Below are 27,381 nucleotides of genomic sequence, written 5' to 3' on the forward strand. Positions count from 1 at the left end.
TATACACCATTTTGCTCAAATCTGAAATTATGAAGGTCTAAAATGAAAACTACACTTAGACACGGGGACCCTCTTCTCGGCTCGGATAACAAAGCAGGGCCCGTCTTATCAAGGCCCACATCATGTCACCTGATGTTTCCTCTAGTGGTGTATATTTATAAAACTATTTCATGTCACATACAAGCCAGTTAACACACGGTAAGCCTGCAACTGTCAGGGCCTGGCTCTGGAGTCTCACATGCCTTCAGACACGAGTGACTCAAATTCACCGGCAGTCGTTGCTGCATCTATACAGGGTGGCTCTGACTTTGCAAGGAGGTGCAAAGAAAGCTCTTTGTTTTGTTTAATCAAGCCCCGGTGTAAGTATAAGCCAGTTGGACAGGCAGTCATGGGGCAATGCTTGCTGCTGTTGTGAAGACTTGTCCAGAGTCCTCGTGGGAAGGGAGGGGTTAAGCTACTGGAGACCCCTTGGGCAAAAATTGGCAGCTCAATCAAAGCTGTAACCAAACCTGGATTTTGTCACAGGACCCCTCGACATAACTGGGCCACAAGGTCAGGTAGTAATGCAGGGCCTGCCTTAGTTCATATTTTTACTTTAGTTGTGAAAGTTTGTAACAATTATAACAAATTTGCGATTTAAAAAAACAACAACCGACACCCAGGGAATTTTTAGGCCTTTGAGCCTCTTGCCCCCTTCGTACATTTAGTAATCCAGCCCTGCTGAAAGACTCTACTATGCTGCTGGGAAATGTGTAGATTTTAATCAGTCTCACTTTATTGACCAAAATAAAATTATATTTTTAATTTTTTTAAATTAAATTAAATTAAATGGAGGGAATGGATGGTACAATTGAATCACATAAATATATATATATATATATATATATCAGAGGGAAAAAATTTCAAAAAAATGCATATAATAAAAAGATAAAGGTTGATTACATTCTAGATCTTTAAAAAATGCACTAATAATAATTTATTGTGTAGATACCCTTTTTGAATTTGTGTCATTTTAGAGAGGGAATTGAATAAACGTGGAAACTCTGTGGGGAAAAAAATGTTGCCATTAAAACCATAACATTTGCAACAAAATTAATTTTTGAATTTTTACCTTCGAACTATAATATGCCATCTTTTAACAAACAACTCTAAATTCTGGTTGTAACGTTTAAAATGACACCTAAAATCTGAATTAATTTTTTTTTAAATGTAAAATTTGTTGTCATTGCGATTATTTGTACCCACCCAGTTGGGATACGCCGGTTGAGAAAAGTAATAATGCAAGCTGAGCCAATTACTTCGAGGTTCTGACCAGGCGGGCCAATGAGAAAAACAGGACTGTGACCCCGCCCCTCGCGTGGTAGGTTGCATCGAAAAGAAAGTCACCTCGTCGTGTCGGTCATAGTGCTAGCAATATTAGCATGTACACAGACCTGTCGGGGGAAGGTCGACAGTAGGACAGCAGCATCTGCATCTAAACTTTCGCTCACCTTACGTTCACTTAATTATTTTGTCGACAAGGTCGTGCAAGGAGGTGAAGTCAAACGGTTTTTAAATTCTGTTGCTTTTAAAGACAGACGCGTAGCTAGTTAGCCATTTAGCGAGCTAGCTACAAGTTTCGTTCAGTGTCTTCATCACCGTTTGAAACATCTACAGTCATGGCTGCGCTGAGAGCGTCCTACCACAGGATCTTGGACAGGATCGAGCACATGTTGCCGGCCAAACTGAGACCTTTCTACAATCACCCGGCAGGTAACGCACAGCAGATCACCCAGTTTACCGAAGAGCAAGCGGGGTCTCTGTTTGGGATGGTGGGTGACAGATGTCGGGCTCCGTCCAGCTGTGATTAGAGGTGGTGGGAGTGATGTGGACGCACTAACTTGTCTTGGAGGGAATGAATAGCAGCTCCTGTCTATGCTTGATGTCTGAGCCGTGTGGAAGTCGTTTTGTTAATGTGACAGCTTTGCTCTGGGAGACCCCAAGCTGCCGGGTTAACATCGGCTCAGCAGTTCGGTCTGTGAAGAAGAGCTGAGTTTATGGCAGGGAGAGTGTGCAAATAACAAAAATCTACAAAGTAACATGGAGAGTGGCTGTTATGTTGCTGCGGATAAAAATAAACACAAAACAAAAACAAATGTGCACAAGTCCAAGCAGTAACATATGCAGTTGGATATCTGAACTAAGTCAGTGGTCTTGACTCCTGATTATGGTATTTGGTCGTACCTAAAGTATAATGTGCTGTTGCTATAAATTCGAACTGGGCTGGCACTAATGATTTTTTTTTTTTATCGATTATTCTGTTCATTTTTTAAAATTAATTAATTGTTTGTTTGGTCCCATTAAATGTCAACAAAAAAAAAACAACCCAAAAAACTGAAGAATCCTGTCCACAAGTTCAGATGTCTGACTAAAACTCAGAGATGTTCAATTTATAATTTAATATAAGTGTAAAACAAAGAGAAAAGCTGCAAATCTTCACACACAAGAGGCTGGAAAAGTAAATATTAGGCATTTTGTCTTGATTAAGTTACTTAACTGATTATGAAGATATAATCAAAGCTCATTCTCTGTAGCTCAACTAATCGATTAGTCAACTGATTGCTGCAGCTCCAGTCCGAATTTCTAGCATTCTTAATTTTTTTTCAAGGGTTGTAATACAATGATGAATGCTGGAATACAGTAACTTCAAGTTTATTAACTACACCAGTCTAATACAACGGCCTTGTAACAAATCATATCTTAATGAAAGATATGAAGAAAGCCTAAATATACTGTAGCAGAAACACCACCCAGTTTAACGCAGTACAACACCTTCCACAGAGATGAATCAACGCCCATGTAAAAGAGTTAAACCAAAAACTGAACATTATGACCTCCATTATGGGAAGAGTTATTGCAATTGACTGGATTATTTTTAGTCAGGCGTATCTAATGAACTGAGCCCCTGTGTTAAATACAGGTTACTGAGATTAAGGAGTCACTGATATCATTGGAAACAGTTTGATCTTTGTTTTGTCTGTGCAAGGGTACAACAAGGACTTTCTGACCAAGTATAAAGGGGCAGTGACATATGCCAACTCGCTCAGAGGTGATTTGCAGTGACTGACGTCCTACCCTTTGTTTAGCCTGCAGCCCTGGTCGGGAATGCGGTCAAAGCTGATTCCAGTGCTGTAGCTAATTACGTTTTTGAGCCTTCTCCCAGTGGCTAGGACACACTGAGGTGTCCGAGTGTCTCTTACACAGATACTCAGGCCTGACTGTCTGGGGTTATGTTTAATCTTTTCACCCCCATTAGAGACGCCTGGTAGGAAGATTAACTATCTTAAGGAGAAGAGCTTGGTGAAATTTATGTTATGTAGTATCAACATACTTTGGTGTGTTTTCCTCCTGATGACGTGATATTCTTTGTTATTGCTTTGGAACACTTTGTTGTCCTAAAACAAAGATTGCATTAAGTTTTATTGCTGAGTTTGAGAGGAGTTCAAAGATATTCCCATAAATAATCTAAATTTAAATCAAAATTGAAGCCATCCCTAAACCAACATGATTGCAATCTGGTAACTTGCCTAGCCAATGAACCATTAATGAATAAGCTGCCATTTCTTTCCTTGAGTAATCGATAGATTTTTGTTTATGAAATGTCTAAAATTTGTGAAAAATGCCCATCGCAAGTACATGCCTTCAAATGTATTTTCTTCAAATTGATGAGTAACAAAATACGTTATTTGAAGAGTTTTATCAAACGTAGTTCTCCCATTTACATTAACAACAAAAAATCTGTACAAAATTCATAACCACTGTTTGTTACGTCTTACAGTTCTGTGTTATTGTCTGTCTTATTTATTTTATTTTTTTTAACCTTTCTGTACTATGTCCCATTGTACTAATAAAGGGGGGAAAGAAGTGTGTAATCTGTTTGATTACTTTACATTTGATTCCGCATATATTTGCCACTTTGAGATATTCAGTCAGTACTGGAAAAATACTCTCATACGATTACAGTAGACTTCAGGCTAGCAGATTTTTAGCACACCTACACTGGATCTTAGGGTTCTCCCACCTGCCAGATCCCACATTAACCCAATACTATTGTGAAATTCACTTTTCCCATTTCTTTTGTTTTTATTCTAGGTCCTAAAACAGTTTTCTTCTGGGCCCCAATGTTTAAATGGGTAAGTGCCTTTTCACACAGTGTAACCTTTTTAACTTTAAAGGGGCTATATTTTATGCTTTGCTAACGCTGCATAGCCAACGTTAGCATTAAGAGCTGTTCATTTACCAGTCTAGTAGAAACGTTGCGAGTTCAGCATCAAACTTCATTCCCTTACTCACCAAGAGCTGTCTCCAACACTGGAAAGCAACGCCAATGTCAACTCTTGTTCTGCTTCTGTTTCTATCACCTCTTTTCTTCTACTGGAGTTAGCATGTTAACCAGCCAGCCCCAGCCCGTCCGGCTCGTCTTGTCCCTTTTGTGATAGTGAGTCACTGTAGCGTCCAGTCTGACATCCGTCCAAAATTAGAGGATGAAGAAGTAGCGCTGCTCACAGGGCGTATTCTTACCTCTTGTATGTGCAACGATGGCTGAAGCTCTAGGCAAGCGACCATCACCACCAGCCACCACGTTCGGCGGCAGAGAAGACATACATATAGCCCCTTTAAGTACACCTTACACAAACGGTTCCAAACCTTTTTGACTTTTGACCACTTAAAATAAAGCCTTGTCTACTTACGAGCTACTCGTGTATCTGTGTGTGGTAGCCACTTAAATCAGTGATGCAAGTTGTGTTATTTTTAACACTATTTTGTATTTCACAAATGTGTTTTTCAGCCTCCCCATGCTTTTAATCATCTCACAGCCCCTTGTTGGGGGTTCCAACCCCAAGGTTGGGAACCATTGGCATAGACATAAAGGACTTTACCTGTCACCATTGTGTTATAGTCTTATTAGTTGAAATGAGTTAGTTGTCATACTGTAAACAGCAGAAGTTCCACACCAGGTTTGATGGAGTAAAGATAATGTGGTCTCTTATCTACAGGGCCTGGTTGTAGCTGGTTTGGCTGATATGACTCGGCCAGCAGACAAACTCAGTGCCTCCCAGTCAGGAGTGCTGACAGCCACAGGTGAGGTTATATTTTAATCAGATCCATCATAATGTCTCAGTTTGAAAAATATGTTTTTTTTTAATTTAAAACAGAAATCGTGTGATCCAGGAAAGTATAACTGGCATTGGAAAATGCTGCAGCTGATTGAAGTTACCTGTCCTGTTCTTTAAAACTACAATAATTTAGGGGAGAGTATTGTTTTTTTGTTTATGTTCACGTCACATTTTAATATTAGAGGAAATTAATATAAAACAATAGTAAAGACATCTTGGTCTGTAGTTTTCAAAAATATGGAGCAGTGAATTGTCTGGATTTTTGATGGTTGGTTTATCAGCTCAGTGTTTGGAGAGAATTTGACCCATCTATGCTAAAGGTCGCCTGATGCAATCGGCTTTTGCGCTATATATCTTTATACACATATCTTATCTGTTCTTCTTTCTCCAAAACACAGACTCTGTTCTCATGAGCAACCACTGATTTAGCATTAGTGTGCGTAACCTTCACTCTCAGCTGCTGTGCTTCTCCGCCAGGGCTCATCTGGTCCAGATACTCGTTGGTCATATTACCAAGGAACTGGAACCTGTTTGCCGTCAACTTCTTTGTCGGCGGCGCCGGAGCCTTCCAGCTCTTCAGGATCTGGAGGTTTGTGGTGAATTTACAGAAAAGAGTGCTTGCTTATAACTGACCAGTCAGTGGCTTCTGTCGGTTAATTACCTTTTTATTGTACCGTAATATCTCTGTTAGTGATCAGTAATAATAAGGACTCCATCATCCATCATGGCAAACGGGTTAATGTTTAAGTAAGTGCATTGCACTTGAGTGAGAGTTGCCGTTAATGTATAACATACTGTAGTTTTCATGTATGCTTGGTTTTCCATGGCCAACAACTGACTGAACTCCACAAGGGGAAATGAGTTGAAACATCTACCATAAAGAGTGAAACTCTGAATGACTATTAAAGACTTAGTGAAAATGTGAAATTTTCAGGAAAACCACTGCCCGCATGGGTGAAAAATAAACTGTGTGTGTGTGTGTGTGTGTGTGTGTGTGTGTGTGTGTGTGTGTGTGTGTGTGTATGTATGTTTGGTGTGTGTCTCTCTGTCTCTTTGTGTGTGTGTGTGTGTGTGTGTGTGTGTGTGTGTGTGTGTGTGTGTGTGTGTGTGTGTGTGTGTGTGTGTGTGTGTGTGTGTGTGTGTGTGTGTACGAAAAAAAAAACACGGCCATTTCAAGTCCAAATTGTAGTCGTGGGTTTCTAAAGGAAAATTGCCTTTGGTATGAGGAGGTCTATGGCTCGAAACCAACCAAAAACACCTCCCGAGCCTTAAGTAAAGCTCTGTGTCAACGCTTCGTAGCCAGGCAAACTGCATGGATGTAGGGATGAGATTGTAGGTTGGTCCACAACTGAAAAACTGTATCTCAACAACTGTTGGATGCCAGCGCTTCGGTTTGTTATCAGATCCCCGCAAAATGAGCGGCATTCCCATCAGCCTCAGCTTTACTTTGTGTTTAGTGTGAATAGGCAGATGTTAGCATTACATGAACATTACATCACAGAACATTATAACTTGCACGTGTTTCTTTCTCTACAGGCAACTGGTATCAAATAAAAATACATTTTATGGAAATTTTAATCTTAATGTTATTGTGTCTTCTGCCCCCCCCCCCCCCACAATAATAGGTATGAGCAGGATAAGAAGGCACAGGATAAGGAGGCTGCAGAGTCCTGAGGGATTTCCTGCGGCCAGCACTTTACCTGCCATGGACTGAAAGGGAGACTACACACCAGGCACCAACCTGCCCTTTGTCATCATCATCTCATGTTGTCTCCATAACATCCATGCCATAACCATTACTCTACCACATTAAGCCTGTTGTCCCTGTTGGAAATGTGCACTTTTCCTTAAGTTTCAAATTTCCTCAGGGTGTAGGGAAAAAAAAAAAAAGAGGAAAAAAGACAAGAGAACATTTTTTTTTAACTGTTGTCAACACACACTCAAGAATGGTGGCCATCAACGCACAAGTATTACTTGTTCAACAAGCTGTATGATTGTACATTGTTTATTTTGAGTTCATGCTTTATATATCATGCACTTATTGGGAAATGTTGCTTTTTCCATCATCGTTTTTCAGGTGTAGCAAATCAGTACCTCGTGCAATAATTTCCCAAAAAATGTAACTCTTGGATTTGTGTTGAACGTGGTTTAAGGAATGTTTCGAAATGAAATTAGGACCGATTCCATCACAATGATCTTTTCATTTACTTATTTATAATTTGGTTCCATTCACAGCATCTGTACCTCAGTGATTATTAAATCATTATTGATTATCATGTAAAGATTCCTTCCGTTTGAATGGCTTTAAGTCTTTTAATCTGTGCGAGAACAAATCTTAATTTATGAATCACTCTTGTAGTCAAAGATGTATAGAAAGATGCTGTTATTTTCTGATTCTCTATAAGGATTACCCACACCAATGCCACATATTTAACCTGTGCAGCTTTTTATTGATTGTTACCACAGAGTCGACTAGTAAACACTGGTACTGACACGGTAACTCTGACTCTTTAATATCAGAACCTCGCTGTTGATGCCTCTTTGTTCTTAGAAAGGTGTTTTATATTTTCTCTGTGTAAGAATAGTACTTTCTTTGACATGTTCCCACTGTAGTTGCACAGAATAATCCCCTGATGATTTTATTAATAATTGGTGTCATCATTTATAAGTATTTTTTGATCCGTTGTTTGAACAAATGGCACTTTGAAGGTTGATCATTGGGGCTCTATGGCTATGCAATGGCTATGTAATGCTAATAAATCTTGTTTAACACCTTCAGTTGATTATAAAGTATGGATATGTCATGGTTTACAGTTGCACAAAGTGACTGACCATAAAGATATTAGTTGATTAAAGGAGCTTCAAACAGGGTTTGTACTTTCCAGTCCGAGAACAGTTGAAGGAGCTTTCTCAAAAATCAGAACAAATACAGTGAGGTCCATAAGTATTTGAACAGTGACACAACTTTCATAATTTTACCTCTGTACATCACCACGATGTATTTGTAACATTGCCATCAAAGTTGAAGTGATTGAAGTGTAGACTTTCAGCTTTAATTCAAGGGGTTTCTCAAAAACATCACATTAACTGTTTAGGAATTACAGCCATTTTTATACACAGTCCCTCATTTTCAGAAGCTCATAGGAATTGGATAATTGACTGACGATCAGTTTCATATTCAGGTGTGGCCTGTTCCCTCGTTATTTCCTGACAAATTAAGCAGATAAAATGTCTTGGAGTTTATTCCAAGTGTTGGATTTGCATTTGGTAGCTGTTCATGGGAACATTCATTATGTGGTCAGAAGAAGTGTTGTGTTGATGCAAATGAAGGAGGCCATCGTTAGACAATCAGACAGATGGCAGAAACGTTAGGAGTGATCAAATCAACTATCTGGTACATTCTTAAAAAGGAGTTCACTGGTGACCTCAGCAACACCAAAAGGCCTGGAAGACCACAGAAGACAACTACAGTGGATGATCACAGAATTCTTTCCTTGGTGAAGAAAAGCCCTCTCGAAACATCTGGCCAGGTCAAGAACACTCTTGAGGAGGTAGGCTTGTCATTGTCAAAGTCTACAATCAAGAGACGCCTTCGTGAATGTAAATACAGAGGGTTTACCACAAGGTGCAAAGCACTGGTAACACTCAAGGACAGAAAGGCCAGATTAGACTTTGCCAGAAAACAACTTTAAAAAAAAAAAAAAAAAAGCCTGCCCAGCTCTGGAGCAAGATTCTTCGGACTGAAGAAACCAAGATTAACTTGTACCAGAATGATGGGAAGAGAAGAATATGGAGAAGGAAAGAAACATGGTGGAGGCAGTGTTATTGCATGGGCTTGTATGGCTGCCAATCAAACTGGGTTTCTGCTGTTTATTGATGATGTGACTGCTGTAAAGGATAGGGTTGTACTATCTGCTCAGATTCAGCCAAATGCTGAAAAACTGATAGGACGGCGCTTCACCGTACAGATGGATAATGACCCAAAACATACTGTGAAAATAACCCAAGAGATGAGCATGTTTTTCACTTACTGAAGACAAAACTGAGGGCAGGGAGACACACAAACAAGCAGCAACTGAAGGTGGCCTGGCAAAGCACCTCATGGGAGGAAAGTCAGCATTTGGTGACGTCCCTGGGTTCCAGACTTCAGGCAGTCATTGACTGTAAAAATTTTTTCATCTAAGTATTAAAAATAATCCTTATATCCATAATTATTTTTGAGCCTCTGAAAATGTATAAAAATGACTGGCCAGATTAACAGAAAATTAATTGCTACTGAAGCCTTCATCATCTAGGTCATTTTTAAGGCAAAAATGCTAAATATGACCTCCTTCCAATTCGTCAGCTGTCAGGGTTTTCTGCTTTTCTTTGTAAGTGACAGTAAACTGAAACAAGCAATTTGAGGACATCATGTAATGGGCATTTTCACTACTTTCAGACTGTTACAGACTCAATATTTAACAGAGAAAATAGTCAGCAGATTCATGTTTAATAAAAATAATCTTTAGTTGTCACCCTAAAGGATATATTAGGTCTGGTGCCTGAGTGTAACAGTCACTGCCATTGTTGAAGTAGTAGAGTCAACTGTTAGTGCAGGAGGCTTTGAATCTATTTGTGTCTCTGGCTGCATAACAGATGTGAGCCAGTTTCCGATAGAAGCAGTAAATCTCACTTTTGAAAGCGTTCACATGGGCAGCGCTTGTCAGGAGCACAGCTTCTGAGGCTGTTCACCAAAATTGAAGACATTTTTAATATCAAAAAGGACATTTGATTTAATTGCTTGTAATATAATTAATCAGTTAAAGTTAACTGGAGTCAGATAAATGGATTAAAAATAAAATAGTGAAAGATTTTGCTAAAACGGACACTTGCCCGCATCCTAGCTACTGTAATTTGTAGTAGTGTTTAAAAAAAAACCAAAAACGTTACATCCCCCAACTGCCCACATTGAGTCATAACTAATTAATGTTACTGTCTACGGCAGACAAGAAAAATATTCAAGATCTTTGGACATGAAATATAAGACTTTGCAGTAATTTCTAAGGCCTTTTCTTGAGGTAACTGAATTTGAAGCTCTAAGACCTGCAGATGCCAAGACAAAAAACAAGCTGGACTTCTCCCCCCTCTGCACTACAGAGCAACAAATCCAAGTGTCTGCCATCCACAACACCACCAACCAAGATCATTCTCCTACGTCACTGTTATTCTGAAGTTTCATACTAAGAGGTACCAAAAATGCACCACATCCACCTCAGACTGGATATGTTCCGCAGACACTCAACATCTTAGGTGTTGAAATTTTTTACCTAACATTTCATGACACACAACTGTAGCAGCCTGACGACTGGACATTTATAGATTATAAACATTGTAATCCTTGTGTTGATTCAGCCAATCAATCATTTAGTCAGGAATCGGCCTTTACACATTGAACCAAGTTACCATCCCAAATCCAGTTTGTAAACTTAGCAAGTCACTACTGGAGTGTTCCCCTTCTTGTATAGTGTAATGAGCTTGGTAATAACAAAATACACTTTTAATTTCGTTTAAAAAAAAAAAAAAAAAAAAACAGCAGGTTGACAGTTAAATTCCTGACACTCTGACATGACTCTGATAACTTCTCTCTATGTTCTTGCTACAATATTTTGTTTTTCAAATTAGAAATGACACAAATGATGGTTAACCAAAAAATTTTATTCACAACCATAAACAATGAGTCAGGCTTAACGTTTTCCACCGACGCGGGGTGCACTGATCTTCATGGGCTTGGCGATCTTGGGTTTCTGTGCAGCCTTGGCAGTGGTCTAGAGAAGGAGAAACACATCAAGTACAATACCGTGTTACATATTATAGAATTTTAAATGTTAATCAAGTTATTTAATAATCCAGTAAATACTGTGTCTAATAACTCAAACACACAACAGGAGACCTTACCTTCGCACTTGGGGCAGCGGGCTTCTTGGCTGCCTGCTTTGCCTTCTTGGCCTCCTTGGCAGCTCTGAGAGAATACGGAGAAACAATCAGCCAAACTAAACAGGCAGGAGCGGGCAATATGGATAAAATCCTCCTGTCATCTTTGTGCTGTCATGTAATTTTATACTGTGAAAGTAAATTATCCGGAAAAAAAAGTCCAATTGAAAAACTATTTATGGATAAAATAACCAAGCATGAATATGTCTTCGGCTAATATAGAGAATGAAATACCCAGCAAATCAATGTACATCATCAAATTGATACAAAAATGTTATAAAATTCAGTGTAGCCATAAGCCAGTCCCACTCATTTACTTGCACTATTTTCCTCAATGGTCTGATAAACCCAAATATATGTAAGGGACAAAGACATTGGCATAAAAAGGTATGGTAAATATAGTATTTAATGGTATATAGCATCATACTGCCCGACTGTTACAAGTCCACAATAAGGCGGAGAAAGGTTTTTCTGTTTCAAGACTGGCCATTTCCTGGAACCCTCTGCACTAAATTTTTACACTGATTCCAGCTTGTGTGCATAATCTAAACCATTACTGTATTTCAGTACAATGTAATGCTGTAGATATTAGCCAATACTGGGATATTCCATTAACATGGTCAGGTTTACTGTACATAGCTATGACAGGTTACCCCCACATTTAAATGGTCAGGTGAGACGAAAAGATGCAGTTGTGTTGGAAATTTCATTTCTACAAAATTTCCCAACTGTTTCTTTAAAAAACTATGCAGATGTCTAATTCTTCACTTTGTTTTCACTCTAAAACCCAGCAATAAATGTACAGTTTCTTACCTGATGGCCTGCTCCCTCTGGGCCTTGCGGACCTCGGGCTTCTGGTTCCTCTTGGCCATGATCTCAGCCAGGGAGGCCCCAGTGATGGCCCTCTGGAATTTAACTGCGCGGCGGGTGCGCTTCTTCGTCACCTCTTCCTGTAACAAACACAGGATGAAGACAACTTAATTTACATGTAGCCAAATATCACTAAAATCTGTCAACATACTTCACAGAAGCACATCAGCAACATGTCCAACCCAGCCCAACCTCTGTTCACTGAGGAAGGACAGAGGAGGACCAGGAGTATCCTACATCTTCAGTAGCCTACATCATTTTCAGAAATTGTCTGGTTCAAGTCACCCGCCAAACACTAGATGTGTTGGTAAGAACTGTTACCTGATTGATGAGGCCCAGAACAGAAACTTGTGATCAACTGAACTACAAAACGTTTTGGATGAAACTGTGCCACAACATGGACTGCAGTCTACAGCTCTGCAGTTACCGTTAGAATTGTAAACTTTACAACTATTTGTTTACGGTTGTTTAGAGTTTTCAGGAATTGCCGTAATTAGCTAGTTTTTCCAATGCAACTTACAATAGGGAAATCCAACCCTCAAGAGCTGCAACCCCGTCAACATTTCTCAACAGAAATATAGAGAAGGTCCCAAATCATCATAAACAAATCAGTTTATGCCCTCTGATGCCTCACTCCCCACAAGAACATTTAACAACAACATTAGATACTGGCTTTCATGGTTACTTTTACTAGACACTGTACAGGGGCCACACATACAGAAACATTATAAGAACGACTCACTATAAAACCAAGCTACACTGATGTTGATTGCTTTACCAGTCCACACAGTCTTAAGTTATAAACTAAATAAGGCCCTACAGTAACCCTAAAATGGTGGTATTTAACTGCTGCTAAATGTAAAGGAATCAGATTTCACATAATACAGTTACATGTGATAAGTATTGTAGCATGTTGGAGAGTTTGGAGGCTGGCCGATGGTGAGAGGTCAATAAAGACGTCAAGGGCCAGTACTATGAGCTCCAGTTGTTCTATGGCTGCAGGTGTGGAGTGAGCACTGCTGCCCAGACTGTAAAACACAGCCCGGCAACAACACATAACACAGACCAACACCGTGCACACCATTCACCCGCAGCCAAACTAAAATGTGTAAAATGAGTGGGAACTTGTGTTAACTTGTGTTTAATAATCCAAATACAAGTACAGATCTGTGAATTTAGTTTTGTGAAGCCACAGCAAGTTCCTTATGTATTATCCACTATGATGGCATATTTGCAGTACTTTCACACATTTTTACAATTCTTACTATAAATGCAAAGGATCAGTGTAAACAGCTGGAACAGCCCACTGCAAGAAGAGATATCAGCACAAAAGAATCATTTGAAGCCTATACTGGTTGCTAAATTAGTGTCAGACATTATGCCAATGTAGGCTTAAACCCGAAACAGTGTGTAAAATTAATACACCTTAACACACACACACACACACACACACACGGTGTTACTTACAGACTGCCCCTTCTTGTGCTTGCGTCTGTACAGCACAGTCCAGTTGATCTGTCTGGGGTTCCTCTTGGCCAGGAAAGCAGACTCACACTTGGCGTTCAAAAACTGGAACACCTGATGAAGATAGGAAACTTAAGTAAATTGCTTGTTATGATACATTTCTGTCCAAAAATTACTCATTTTTCTCCCTCATTTCCCAGCAAATGTCTGGCATTTCTGCTTGGGAAATGACTGAAATGATAATCCAATTATCAATCATATTTGCAAATTAATTCTCTTTTGATCAACTAATCATTGCAGCTCTACATACATTTCCCACTAAATTCAAACACTATGATAAAACACTGCAAACAAGGTGAACTATGTATTATACATGGAGAGGGATTTGGGACAAACCCATACACATTAAATGCTGGAAAGACTATTTTAAGTCTCCATATTGATATAACTCGTGTACAATGAAGTGACGCACATTTCTTAACATATTATCTAAGTGAACTATGACGACCTTAATGGTGTTAATTACAACAGTGACATTTGTTTTTGCCCGCATTGCCAACTTCTAAAGCGGTAGAAGAGAGTATTTAAGAAGAGCAGTACTACTGAGAAATTGTTAATATAAAAGTTATCTTGTTTAGTTGCTACACAGTGACACTGGCAGCTAACGTTAGCAAGCTACATTGGATTCAATGGAGCCGACTAGGCCTCTCCAGAGGCTGTTACTAATTTTACAAATACACATTTGGTTGCCGAGACGATGAATACAAGGATTTACTCGGGTACACTGTAAAACACATATCTGCGGACAAAGCTGAGACAACCGCTGAAGGACTTGGTTACCTTTCCGTCTATCCTGGCGTATCGGCGGCCATGGCCGGGGTATATTTTATACCCGCTGAAACTGCACAACTCGACCCTGAAAACGAAAAATATAATGCATCACTGAAATAAAAGGATACAAATGTACTGTGAATGTAGATACCATCGTTAAAACGTTTATTTAAGAGTAGCGATGGTGTTTGATAGTATTCCGTCAACTCACTTCATGATGGCTACAAGAGGGCACAAAACCGGAAAGAAAGACGACAGAAGAGGAAACGGAATTTGGAGACTTCAAATTGATTTTTATAAAATAATAAACTGAATAATTTTAGTCATTTGAAGTTTTGTTAATATTTTACGCGTAACATACACGCATAATTATTTTAAAAAATATATTTTAATGAAATTAATACTTTGGCCAACCATTACAACGTTGACGTCACCATCTGACGGTTGCCTAGCAAGCGTATCACCAAGCGGCCAAGCTATACTTTCTTAATTAAAACACGAGAATGAAATGGTGGATGAAGCAGGTTGAACAAAATAATAATAGCCAACATCACTTCTTTGCCTTTTTTTCGTTAACATTATTGACTAGCTTCATCCCTATTACTGCAACCTGGCTGGCGGTTTTCATCAACAGTAGCGCGGTGCAGGAAACAAGTACAATTGTAGTCTTTGGAGCCAAAAAGATTGCACTCCGTAATGAGCCCGACGTTCTCTTTGAACTACATTTCCCACAACCTCCGTTGTTGAGCCGTTTGACAAGCTACAGACGCTTCTTGTCTCAGGCTCTACGGTCTGCGGTGTTAGCTAACCATAACGCTGGGTGTTTGTCTGGGACAACAGCATGGGTGTATCAGATTTACAGTTTGATACAAATGCTGGTAAGTGGCTCACTTGTTGTTTCGGTCAGACAAACAGCAATGATTCACGTTTGTTTAAAGGTAGCTGTTATGAGCATGTTTATTACTAGCTAACGTTAGCTAGTGTGCATCAATCGAGTTCTGCCGTTAGCTGTTTCCATATGTGCAGATCAAAACATCCTTTGTCAGACTTACAAGTGGTCTTGCAGCGATGTTTAACAATTCTTGAATATCAAACTAACTAATTTTATGGTGGGTTCTGCAAGTTTCCTTGAAGACTGTAAGAAGCATATCGTAGCGATGTATATATTTGGCAGTGTATTGATTTTTTTTACTGTCCTTGATAGTCAGGTTTCATGCCTTCAGATACCATAATGTCAGCAGTTACAACTGCACTACAGCAGTAATATTTCAACCATTATGTAAAACCAAGCTACTGAAAGACTGTAGACATGTTGAAATGACTTAACATTTTTTATTTTGTTATTTGGTAGATCTAGATGTGACTGTAGATTTAGACTGAGATATGTGCCAGAACTATCTCCATCTACAGTAAAAAAGTGTTTTTTTTTTCTATACCACTCTTTTCTTTTAGGTATTTTTCAAGACAGAGACAGATTTAAAAAAAGTCAGTGCCGCAGAGCAAAATACAGTTCTCTAATCTTTCATCACAGGTCTTCAGGCAAATATTTGATGTCCCAAACCTAACTCGAGATAACCCTGTTAACTGTAAACTGACCCTTATGTGTAAGATTGCTGCAATGTCTGCCCCCAGCTTTTATTGTATATGTACACTGTATGTATGCTTAGTTGCCACAAGAGCTTGTGTGTTATGTACTCATGGTGATGAGCGACTCACAGTTGTTGTGGTTTTCCAGTCTGTTTAATCTCCACCTTCTTTTCTCTCACAAGGACCTGTGGTGGATCTTTCAGCCCGGGGTATGCAAAAGCTGGATCCCAGTTTCACATGCTCCGAAGACACTCACACTCTCATCCTGGACCGTAACCACATCATGAAACTGGACCATCTGGAAAGGAGCCCAGGCCTTCAGCAGGTAGTTACCTCTTTGAGATTTAGGCAGTTTTACTCAGTTTTCAGTTTATCACAGTTTGCTGATTTAATGTCCTGTGGTAAGTCTTGGTCTTTTCCTCTTCAGCTGTCTGTAGCTAGTAACCGTCTGGTGAGAATGATGGGTGTGTCTCGGCTGACAGAGCTGAGAGTCCTCAATCTTCCCAATAACAGTATTGGCTATATCGAGGGGCTGAGAGATCTGCCTCATCTCAAATGGCTCAACCTGTCTGGAAACAATATTAAAGTGAGGAGAAGAGGAGTTTCATATACTTTACTTACATATCGTCATTTATTTACAAAAATGTTAATGCATTAGTTTCAGCCTATGTGTTAATATTTTTTATGTTTAACTGACTGTATACTCTTTTACATAGGTCATTGAGCAACTCAGCAACTGTGTTTCCCTTCAGCACCTGGATCTGTCTGACAATAACATATCTACCGTTGGTGATCTGACTAAACTGGTGGCATTAAAGGTTAGTGCTGCAGCCTTCCAGGTCAAAACTGAGCCCAAGCAAAGAAAAAAAAGAGAATTTTATAATGTAAATTTATAGTGTCAGGTTTCTTTTATGATTGATTTTCTGTCAATATTTTCAGACACTTTTACTCCATGGAAACAGTATTACAACACTTCGTACTGTTCCTGCCCACCTACCTGCCCATTTATCCATTCTCTCCCTGGCAGAAAACGAGATAAGAGATCTCAATGAAGTAATTATGTTTTTCCTAACTTGATACAGCAACATTGATCCCCATTTAAAATATATTCAGGCACTTATTTACATTGACTGATTTCTTTTCTTTTTCACCTGTATCCCCTTCTTTTATTTCTGAATGCTCCATAGGTGTCATACCTGGCACCTCTCCATGAACTGGAGCAGCTGTCTATAATGAGCAACCCTTGTGTTATGGCAACTCCCTCATTGCCAGGATTTGACTACCGGCCTTATATTACGAGTTGGTGCCTGAGCCTAAAGGTCCTGGATGGATATGTGGTGTCACAAAAAGAAGGGTGCGTACATTTGTATGCTGTTACAGTTTGCTTGTCAGGATTAACACAGGAATGGTATTCAAATGTTTGACTCTGGTATTCCTTGTGTTCAATTGGCACAATTACAGTCTCAAAGCAGAGTGGCTGTACAGTCAAGGTAAAGGACGTTCATATCGACCAGGTCAGCATGTACAGCTGGTTCAGTATCTCACCACTGTTTGCCCTCTGACCTCATCACCGGCCTTGGAGACGGCAGAAGATGCCAAGCTGGAGAAGATCCTTAGTAAGCAGAGGTAAAAATCTGATCCTACAGAGAGCCTTTTAACAAACAGTATATGTTTGTTGATGGAAAATATTTACTTGAACGACCTTGTGTTTGTACTGATATTTTTGGATCTCAGGTTTCACCAAAGGCAGCTGTTAGAGGAGACGCAGGGAGGCTGTCCCAGTCCTCCTCGTCCAACTCAACTAGATGTAGAGAAGCACAGTCCTTTAGATGCCGCGCCACAGGGGGGAGCCAGAGAGGTGAGGAAAAACACTGCACCTGAACCAGCTGCTTCTCCATCAGTCCCAGAGACAGGTAGGAGAACTTACACCAGCCATTGTATACATTGTTTCTCTTTATCAGTATTTTAATGCAGAGTTTTTTTTGATAATGCTGACTGTCTGTTTTGTGTTTAACTTACAGAGCCTGTTGTGCAGTTCAACACTTGGGTGAGCTGCGATTCTTCCCACCCATCGCTGCCAGCAGTTCGCAGCCCAATGCTGGGAGAGGAGCACATTTATTTGGAGGATGTTCAGACAGATGAGGACAAACTCAATGGCAGCATGCTTTCCTCAGAGTCCACCTTTCTCCCCTTCACGTCTGATCTGGAGCCACAAACGGCCCAGTCTGACAGCGAGGATGAGACAGAGACGTTTGAACTTGATTCCCTGGCCCCAAAGCGGCCAGCAGAGCCCAAAAAGCACAACACAAACAAGACTCTTCATTCGCCCCCAGTGGATAAGCAAGAGAAGAAGACTCTTGAAGAAGAGGTTATTTCTGCTGCTGCCACAACAGTTGTCTCACTGGGGGTCAGAGTTAGCATACCACAAAATGATCTGGAAACACCCTCTGATTTTGGTAAAGCAAAGATGAAAGAAGCCTCCAAGCAGGAAGAAGCTGATATGTGTGCCAGCAAATCAGGTTTGATGGAAGCAGACAGGGCAGCAGTTAAAATACAGTCATGGTGGAGGGGACAGTACACTCGCTGTTGTCACCCCATGGCCAGAGAGGTGCGCAGTGAAATCCGCCTGCGCAGGATGCAAGAACATATCCTCTTCCTGTCTGAGAAGCTGGGCAGGTAACTGACTTACAATAAACTGTTCCTATAACAGTAATTAGTGATTTGTGTTTTCTTTGTCTGTTTTATTTATGGCACAAGAGTCGTTGTACTTTAACATATGGTTGCAGATATATAAATATTAACTTAAAGCTTAAGGTAAAACTGATGTGTTTGCAGTGTGCAGAAACAGTATGAGGAAGAGAGGTTACAAAGGCTCGTTCAAGAGGAGGCTGTGAAATTTCTTTGGAAAGAGGTCAGTGATGTTGTTTATCTATCATTACTCACATTCACTACACCTCATTCATCATGTTGTATAATGTTGGTCTTTTGTGCTATCATCTCCAGACATTCTCTCTAAATGAACAGTGCGTGATTTACATGGCTGCTTCATTAGTTTTAAACTTCTTCTGTGCTTTCCATGTAGCTCCAGTCTATGCAACAGTGGAAGAAGTCTGTGGAGCAGCAGCTGGCTAACTTTACTCAGGCTGTCAGCCTGGCTCAGATCTCATCTCCTGGACTGTGTAAGGGCACCCCGCCTGTTGCATGCAGCACAACGAACCCACCCAGCTCATTTGTCTCCTTCCCAGACTCTGGCTTCCAGTCAACAAGCGATCAGCAGGCAGCGCAGGAGGACAGCTTCCTGAGCAGTGGGACAGAAGACTCTCTGAAGACGGTGCGAGCACTGAGCCCAGTTCGTAGCGGCCTCGCCGGTGGTAGCGATGGTGTGGACAGCGCAGACTGCAGCTTGCTGGAGCAGTACCTCTCCTCTGTACAGCAGAGGGAGGAAGAGGCTGAGGAGGTGATCTGTGATAGAACAGAAACACCACAACCCTCCTCACCAATCTCACCGGGTAAAACAGCACAGTCCACCTCCCCCCCGCAGAAGGCAGCGGAAGCGCAAAGAACGGAGGGAACCACCCTTTGCCCTGTCTGAGAGTCTACACCTACACAGACACCTGTACAGAACTCCTGAGTGTGTGTAAGTTGGTACTGAGTGTAGGATTGAGATGCGTTGCTCCCTCTTGAAATTTAGGCCATGACTTAAAACTGCATTCATCTTGATTACTGACCCAGATCTCAAATAGTTGTGCGCTCAAGTCTGTATCCGGGACAGGCTTGAAAGCAATACCTTACTGTGAATGTAACTCAAGTTTTTTATACTTCACTACTTGTTCTCTTATTTAATGGACCTTTTCATCTTTGTGGAAAGACAATGATTGTAACGTAGCTTCAGAAGGTATTAATAACTTGAAAGCAATTTTTTGATCACATACAGTGAGTAGGTTGCTTCCTCTACTGATGAAAAGACCAGGCATATTCTCTTTGTTTATATCCACCACATTATTGATAAACTGCTATAAATCAGATTAGGAGTTGATGTCTTAAACGTAGCGCACTTGTAACCACAGATGTACACTATACATGAGCAACAACAAGCATACTATCTATTGTGACGCACAGTTTTAATGGCTGACCTGTTTATATCAACTTTAGATCACACTGATGAACAGAAAAATGTTGTAGTATCTTTATCTTCTTAAGGAAAATGTAAATAAATCTGCAATTATAATTTTCCAAATATTCTTATTTGGTTTTGTATTATGTTGAAATACTTTAAGAAATGGAGCTACAGCTAACAATTATTTTAATGATGAAGTAATCTGATTATTTCTGAGTTGTTCAATTAATCATTTAGTGTATACACTGCCAAAATTAACAACAAATTTCAATTAGAACCAGAGCGCAGTTATGTCTTAATTAGGCTGACTAGCAGCGGACTCACTTGTTTTCAGTTTATAAGAATCAGAAGTAGGAGAGTAAGCAATGCCATTCATCATTTATGTTATTGATTACAGCTGTGCTTTACATTATATGACCAGTCAAACTGTCTCCTGTAAAGAAGGTTTGTTGCTCAGAAAGATACATTTTCTGGGACTGGAGTAATTTATAAATGGACCAATTGTTTCAGCACAGCAGGAGTGCCTGACTACTTGTATTATAAAGTGCGTTTTTGCCTTCCAGTGTCTCTGATTGGGTCAAGTAATTACCTTTAAAATTTTGTGGAATGACCTTTATGGCCAAATTCATATTCATGAGTTGTTCCCAGGTCTTTACAGCAGGAAGAAGGGGCTGTCCTGAACGAATGTTAGCCTAGCCAATTTTATAATTATTATTAATGGTTAATAAATGATTTACTAATGCTTTATAGATTAGTTATAAGCCATTTTATAAGCACACCTTAGGGATGCAGGGTTGTGGAAAATCCTCCATTACAACACTTTTGTCTTTTAATCTCTAAATCATTCGGTAGATCTCACCAAAGGAATGTTTGGCCACTTATCCTCTGAAAAAGGGCTGCAGGACATCTTGACCAAAATCAATTTAATAAATGCTTATTAACATTACAATTGCAGATTTATTATAGTATAAACATTTATCAACTTATACATTGAGTTTGACTGGCTGGCAATATGTGTGCAAAAGTTAAAACAGTACAGATGTAGAAGGAACAATACGGTAAATGTAAAATGTTGATGGTAAGAGCTGTTTTTATTATATTTTCAAGTTTAGAAGTGCCCACTCTGTTGTTGGAAAAAAGGCTTTCTTGCATCAGGGTGCCCTGTTGAAATAAAACTTTTTGGTAATAACATGGCTGTATGTTTTTATTTAGTAATAATGCAGTCATACATTTTGGTAAGTTATTAATAGAACTTAGGTTGGCCATCAGCTTTGTTGTTGTAAATGTTAGTATGACATTAATAAAGGGTCTTGGATATCTCGATTACTAATGAGCCTTTAGCAAAGGCTAATCGGTCACCTGCAACTATGAATGTTGATAAATCATGGGTTCTACAATAATCCCTCAAGTCTGCAGTTATAAATGTTAATAAGCAGTTAAATGGATTTAAGTCCTTTTCCTGAAGATAAGTGGTTCACCAGGCCATTGGAGAGGTCTCACTAATGAATAAAAGAGCTAAAAAGACATGGTATCCCGCTGGAGGAGGATTTTCCCCAATCTGGCAACCCAAAAGCTTTTAGGAAAATCTATTGGCTTTCAAACCTTTTACAAATGGATCCTATACAGGAAATGGAAACCATACTTGTCACATTAAAGAATGACTGTTTTTAATATTCTAGTTATTCTTCATGTATTTTCCTGTCGAGAAACGGCCTCCATACATTCATTTGGATGCCTTCAGGGTAAAAAAAGGAAGAAAGACATCCGCTTTTTTATGCACACAAGTTTTAAATTACTGACCACCAGAGGACGCAGCACGACGGACAGATCTACCCCAGACCCCCTCCCATCCCACCCCGCAACCCGGGGAGCTCAAACCAGGAGGGTCCCCTTGTGTGTACTACACCGTCTCCGATGTGCTGCCCAACCGGCTGCAGCCTCCCCTCCTCCGTGCAGCCGCATCCCCCGCATCGCCCTCCTCCGGATGGCTAACGAAGGCTACCGCTAACCCGTCGTCGTAATGTGTAAGTGTACGAGCATCGCGCGGCTAAAACGCCCGCAGCCGCTGGCGTTAACGTTAAAGCGAAGGAAAAGCTGTCCGTCTGTCCGCTGAGTGTCTGCCCGTGTAACTGAATGTTGCCGCCCACGCATCTCTTTGTGGTTGGCTCTTGCGCCATTGCAGCCCTTCGTGTGGCAGGGGAGGCTGGCCGGTACTGATGACTCAAGATGGAGATGAGACTGATAGTGTGGCACCGGTGGGGTGTTCGCGGTAGTCCCCTCAAAACACTGCGCCACGGCCGGCTACATGGCCGGGTGGTCCGCTCGTTTCAACCCGTAGATATTTCTACGCGTGGGTGAATGTGTGTGTGTCGATAGACGGCGGCCACCGCGACTTTGATTTGGAGCAGTGGATTAAATACTACGAGCTGCGAGGATTCCGGCCAATTAAACGATCGGTTCACCGGCCACGATTTTGATTACATTTTAAGGTATAAATGTCCAAAATTCATTGGCTCCAGCTTGTCAAATATGCATATTTCGTGGTTTTAGTCCTTTCTCTCTTTTTTTTTCTTCGACAGGCTTTCGACCGTTTGTCAGACAACACAAGCAGCTGGAAACCAACTTGGGCCTTAAGAAACCTTTTTGTTTTTTTAGTTTGTTTACCCCCCCCCCACTATTTTCAATCCCGTTCATTCCAAAGAACTTTATTCAGCAGGGGCGTGGCGATTTCAAAGAATAGGCGGCAGAGCTCTCACAGACTCACGCTAACGGGATGAGAATGACACGATAAAAAATAAATAAATTGTTTATTAATGGAGAATGTGTGTGGATCTGGCATGGTGATTCACACACATTCATGCTGGCATGGAGAGCTTATGTGACAATGGGCCCCTGGGCACAGATATGTAAAATGCCCCCCCCCATATAAGACTTAGAGCCATAGATATAAACAGACCATGTCATACAGTTGAAAACTCCAGAAAATGTCTTGTAAGTGGCCCTTGAGCTTGGTTTTCTTTTGTCAAACTACTCGAATGTTGTTGTTGTTGTTGACAACCACTTCAGATACGTTTGGTAGTTAAAACTTAATCAATGCATCCTATTTCATAGGCTGTGAGATAGATGAGTAAAATGGCGTTACCTTATAATGACTGTATATGAGTGCATGTCGTCTGTAGTAGCTGTAGTATTCGGCCCGCCCGCGATGTCTTTAAAGACACGAAAAATAATCTTCCTAAAACACAGCTAAACTATTTTGAATCATCTTGCCAGAGGAAGTCAGTCGAGATGAGTAAATCGCATAAATCTTTAAATTATGAGAAATAAAACTTAAAATGGTCTTGGTCTTCAGTCTCACCTAAATCACATAAAAACCATTGCCTTTCCTTTTCGGAGAGTCCATGATATGTACACATTTTTATAGCTTTTAGGGGGAGAGAGCAGCTAAACAGTTAAAATGGTCAGGCAGACGTGTTTGGATAAAGCTCTGCATTATCCTGCATCAACCATGATTTTCCCGCCTTTCTACATAGACACGAATCGTCTGTGTCTTTGTCAGCATCAGGCGCCGAGGACGAAGTGATGCAGTTATCGCCGTGGTGACAGCAGAGAAAGTGCGAGAGAGAGGCAGGGCCTGATCACAGGAGAAAGGAGGAGGTCACCATGTGCCGAAATCTGTCCAAATATGCCCTCGTCTTCCTCTTCCTAGCTCTGTCTGGCCTTATCTTCCTGCTGCGCAACATCCACACTGTTGAGGTGAGGAGGGAAGCAGTTTACACATGACTTTTATCTGATGTGTTTTCTCAGTGACCTTGAAATGGACACGGATATAATAATCATTTACCTTTTTATCTTCACACTGCTTTTTGCATACCTTTTCAGTTTTCCCTGTAGGTTATGAGGATTTGGAGTTATAGTGGAGAGCTTTTCTGTCAGGACTGACTATCAAAAGAAGCTTGACGCAGTCTTCGATAATATGTTATGAGTCCAGGAAAACTGGTTTAAGAATAGAAAACCTGAGTAGATTTTTCCATTTTATAAACATTAAATAGGTGAGATTAAAAAATGTAATGAAAGATAAACACAAATGCTGTCAACTGAACCGTCCCGTAGATCTATAGAGGTCATACAGAGACAAACAGAATGGTTAAAAAGACAATTACTGAAACAATGAAACAATTACTTGATTTATCGATTAGTTGATCAACAGAAAATTACTCTGCAACTATTTTGATCATCAGTTAGTCAGTTTAAGTCATTTTTCAAGCAAACATGCCAAATATTTCCCTTTTCCAGCTTTTCAAATGTGAGGATTTGATCATTTTGCTCGCGTTATGTGACTGTAAACTGAGTATCTTTGGATTTTTGCGTTATTGGTCGGACAAAACAAGCAATTTGATGACACCATCTTGGGCTTCGGTAAATTGTGATGGGCATTTCTCACTATTTGTTTTAGATATTTAATAGACCAAACAATTAATCGAGAAAATAATCGGCAGATTTATCGATAATGAAAAATAATCAGTAGTTGCAGCTCTAACAATTATACCAGGTAAATTACATTTGACATGGCAGCATAAAAGTGTCCCTGGGTAACCGTCCTGAGTTGCTAAAATAAACCCGGCTGCATGTTGGAAGAAAGACCAGGGTCTACAAATTTAAAATACGATTTTCAGATTTTAAACAGCTTTTCTGTTTTCATAATGTAATGTATTTGAGAAGTTTACATTAAAGGGCTCTCCATTCATTGAGTATTGCACTTTTCATTTTCTATTTCAGTTATAGAAAATGAAAGGTCAAAATCACAGCAGCAGATGCCACGTCCTGACTTGTAGTCCTTAGGATATGTCAAATTACAAACATACTAGATCCTACATTTCCAATAATGAAACCCACAAAATCTTTTTGTCAGTGGTAAATGCCACTGCCCCCTGTTTAAAGCACAGCGGATATGTGCCAGCTGTTTTCTTTATAGGGTGGCTTGAGAAGTAGCAAAACAGGATCCATCTGGCATACTCTTTCTCTATGTCTTTGGTTCCATTATTGTTGTAAAAAAACACAAGGCCTTTGTCAGTATGCTAGCATTGCCCTTATATTCAGTTACATTCACACTTTTGTTTATCTTTTTCTCTCCAGAACCGGAACTGCCCAACAGTCTCAGCCCTCTATCAGCAACACAGCAGGATCCAATCATCCTTCATCCCAGTCAGCACTTTTTATCACAACCGCACCTTCTGTGCTCACCTGGGCCAAAAACCCTCCCCCGAAGATGAACTGGAAGAGCGCTACCTGTTGGACTCTATCGCCTGGCCTGGCCCTCCGCCTCACTTTACACCAACTACCTTGCGCCAGACTAGCGACCCTATGCACAGCCTGTTCACCATCCTTCCCACCAAAGGAGATAGGGAGTGGCATGTGGGCGAGCAGCTGGAGGCCCTCGTCCATATGCATGACTTCCAGGGTCGTCCCAAGCGCTACGGCGGGGATTTCCTTTTGGCCCGACTGCACTCTCCAGAGTGTGGAGCAAGTGTAGCAGGTCAGGTGCTGGACCACAGGAACGGATTTTATTCTGTACTGTTCCCACTCCTCTGGGAGGGAACTGCATGGGTTGAGATTACGTTGGTGCACTCCAGCGAGGCAGTTGCTGTGCTGCGACGGCTGAGGGAAGAGCGCCCCGATCGGGTGTTTTTTAAGAGCCTGTTCCGCTTGGGCTTCTTGTCGGAGACTACTGTGTGTAACCTGTGCCTGCCCCCTGATCAGCAGCCTCTGTGCAACTACACAGACCTTTACACCGGGGAGCCCTGGTACTGCTACAAGCCTAAGATACTCAGCTGTGACACCAGAGTCAACCATGCCAAAGGAGGCTACCTGAAACACCTCATCACCAACAAGGAGGCATTGCTCTTCCAGAGGTTTGTAGTGTTACTGAAAGAGGGATATATGCTGTTTTATTGAAGGATAAGTTTGATTATATTTGAATTTTTCTTACTTTCAACAAATCCCAAGAAAAGACATATAAATTATCTGTGCCACAGATCTCCATTGTTGTCCAAAAACTATTAAAAACACACCAATGAGCCAAACTGTTGCTCTGGGTGTAATGTTTCTTCATTACAATCAACATGGGCACTGCAATTTATTTTTAGTCAATCCAGCATCGATCATCCTGCTTCTAGAAATCTTCCCTAGTGCACCAAATGTGTATGAATCCGCACCTTAAAATAGTCCCCAAAAATGCACTTTTTACTCCAGTTTGAGTAATGTTTGCTAAACACTACAGTGCCCAGCAGTTTTAAGGAATTACTCAGTCTTTTTTTTTTTTTTTTTTTAAATGGAACTATACATTTGTGGCCTGTTTGTAAAGATTCACTTCTTCAGAAATAAGAAATGTGCTTGGGGCTTAGTGTCACAGACAGGGTGGGAAAGTAGAAAGTATTGCGGGACAGAACAACACATTATTGGTTTCGGTCTTTTCATGGAATTTCTTGACAGTGACAAAAATATTGCTTATCATTAGCCAAACTTTTTTACATTGAACTACTCTGTTTCTTACTTTAGTGGTGTAAATATCAAAGTTCGCATACATACTTCAGGACCCGACAGAATCAATGTGTTGCCACCAAAGAAAGGTACAGTACACCTTCAGAGTAACATTTCTGGTTTGTGCGTCATTTCACAGTTTGTGCATGCTTTGATTTGTTCCACTGAATTAATTTTGTCTGCAACATTTCTCGCCCTGTGTCAGATAAAGTAGAGGTAGAAAGCAGCAGTATAAAACCAGAACCTATTAAGGTAGCATCATCTGGATATTACTACGAGAACTCATGGAGGCCGTTAGGTGGCGTTACAATGCGCCAGTTCAATGAATCATCTGCCATCACTCAGTGTTTGAAGAACAAGGTGATAAACATGTACGGAGACTCCACCGTAAGGCAGTGGTTCACGTACCTCATTGCTTTTGCACCAGGTGAGGGTTGTCTTTTTTTGTCTCATCCTTGATTTTTGCACTCTGCATTTTGCCTTCTGCGTCCTATCCAATGGATCTTCCATTTATTGCACTCTCCCCAGAATTAAAAGAGTTCAACCTGCGTAGTCCAAAAAACGTTGGGCCTTTCATGGCAGTGGACAGCACTCATAATATTCTCTTGAAGTACCGCTGTCATGGACCGCCCATCCGATTCTCCACCGTCATGTCCAGCGAGTTGAGGTACATTTCAAATGAGCTGGACGGCCTCTCTGGGGGTCCCAACACCGTCGTGGTCCTCAGCATCTGGGCCCATTTCAGCACCTTTCCTGTGGAGGTATACATACGACGGCTACGTCACATTCGGCGTGCGGTGGTGCGACTTCTGGAACGAGCGCCGGGGACGCTCGTTGTGATCCGCT

The 27,381-nt window shown here is 40.6% G+C and overlaps 4 protein-coding genes and 1 non-coding gene across 7 annotated transcripts in view; 3 read left to right on the plus strand and 2 right to left on the minus strand.

Annotated features, from left to right (window-relative positions):
* The first annotated feature begins 1,352 nt into the window (after positions 1 to 1,352).
* mpc2b (mitochondrial pyruvate carrier 2b) lies at positions 1,353 to 7,934 on the plus strand. The gene is made up of 5 exons (XM_040149242.1): positions 1,353 to 1,752; positions 4,132 to 4,172; positions 5,037 to 5,121; positions 5,634 to 5,745; positions 6,782 to 7,934. The coding sequence occupies exons 1-5, from the start codon at positions 1,659 to 1,661 to the stop codon at positions 6,828 to 6,830; spliced, it is 381 nt and encodes a 126-aa protein (XP_040005176.1). The 5' UTR covers positions 1,353 to 1,658; the 3' UTR covers positions 6,831 to 7,934.
* Positions 7,935 to 10,829: 2,895 nt separating this feature from the next.
* On the minus strand, positions 10,830 to 14,568 carry rpl24 (ribosomal protein L24). The gene is made up of 6 exons (XM_040148727.1): positions 14,503 to 14,568; positions 14,301 to 14,376; positions 13,464 to 13,574; positions 11,940 to 12,076; positions 11,091 to 11,154; positions 10,830 to 10,960 (listed from the first exon to the last, which is right to left on the minus strand). Exons 1-6 carry the CDS (start codon positions 14,505 to 14,507, stop codon positions 10,880 to 10,882), a joined length of 474 nt encoding a protein of 157 aa, XP_040004661.1. The 5' UTR covers positions 14,508 to 14,568; the 3' UTR covers positions 10,830 to 10,879.
* LOC120802058 lies at positions 12,905 to 13,085 on the minus strand. The gene has a single exon (XR_005709173.1). It is a non-coding gene; the product is annotated as a small nucleolar RNA SNORA23 (small nucleolar RNA).
* Positions 14,569 to 14,782: 214 nt separating the features above from the next.
* Positions 14,783 to 20,109, plus strand: cep97 (centrosomal protein 97). The gene is made up of 11 exons (XM_040148726.1): positions 14,783 to 15,169; positions 16,061 to 16,203; positions 16,306 to 16,464; positions 16,595 to 16,696; positions 16,818 to 16,931; positions 17,066 to 17,232; positions 17,340 to 17,504; positions 17,613 to 17,791; positions 17,900 to 18,554; positions 18,714 to 18,789; positions 18,961 to 20,109. The coding sequence occupies exons 1-11, from the start codon at positions 15,133 to 15,135 to the stop codon at positions 19,468 to 19,470; spliced, it is 2,307 nt and encodes a 768-aa protein (XP_040004660.1). The 5' UTR covers positions 14,783 to 15,132; the 3' UTR covers positions 19,471 to 20,109.
* Positions 20,110 to 21,853: 1,744 nt separating this feature from the next.
* Positions 21,854 to 27,381, plus strand: part of nxpe3 (neurexophilin and PC-esterase domain family, member 3) — a 7,031-nt gene continuing 1,503 nt past the window's right edge. Inside the window, exons 1-6 of one of the 3 annotated variants that reach the window (XM_040147669.1) lie at positions 21,854 to 22,019; positions 23,529 to 23,751; positions 25,132 to 25,907; positions 26,554 to 26,624; positions 26,741 to 26,962; positions 27,064 to 27,381. The exon at positions 27,064 to 27,381 is cut by the window's right edge and continues 1,503 nt beyond it. In XM_040147669.1, coding sequence (XP_040003603.1) covers positions 23,659 to 23,751; positions 25,132 to 25,907; positions 26,554 to 26,624; positions 26,741 to 26,962; positions 27,064 to 27,381 — 1,480 coding nt within the window. In that variant the 5' untranslated portion in view covers positions 21,854 to 22,019; positions 23,529 to 23,658. Of the gene's footprint in view, positions 22,020 to 23,013; positions 23,752 to 25,131; positions 25,908 to 26,553; positions 26,625 to 26,740; positions 26,963 to 27,063 lie in introns of those variants that run through there. The other 2 variants (XM_040147671.1, XM_040147670.1) reach the window with 2 other exon arrangements.

Source organism: Xiphias gladius, chromosome 16, assembly GCF_016859285.1.
Source record: "Xiphias gladius isolate SHS-SW01 ecotype Sanya breed wild chromosome 16, ASM1685928v1, whole genome shotgun sequence".
Lineage (NCBI taxonomy): Eukaryota > Metazoa > Chordata > Actinopteri > Istiophoriformes > Xiphiidae > Xiphias > Xiphias gladius.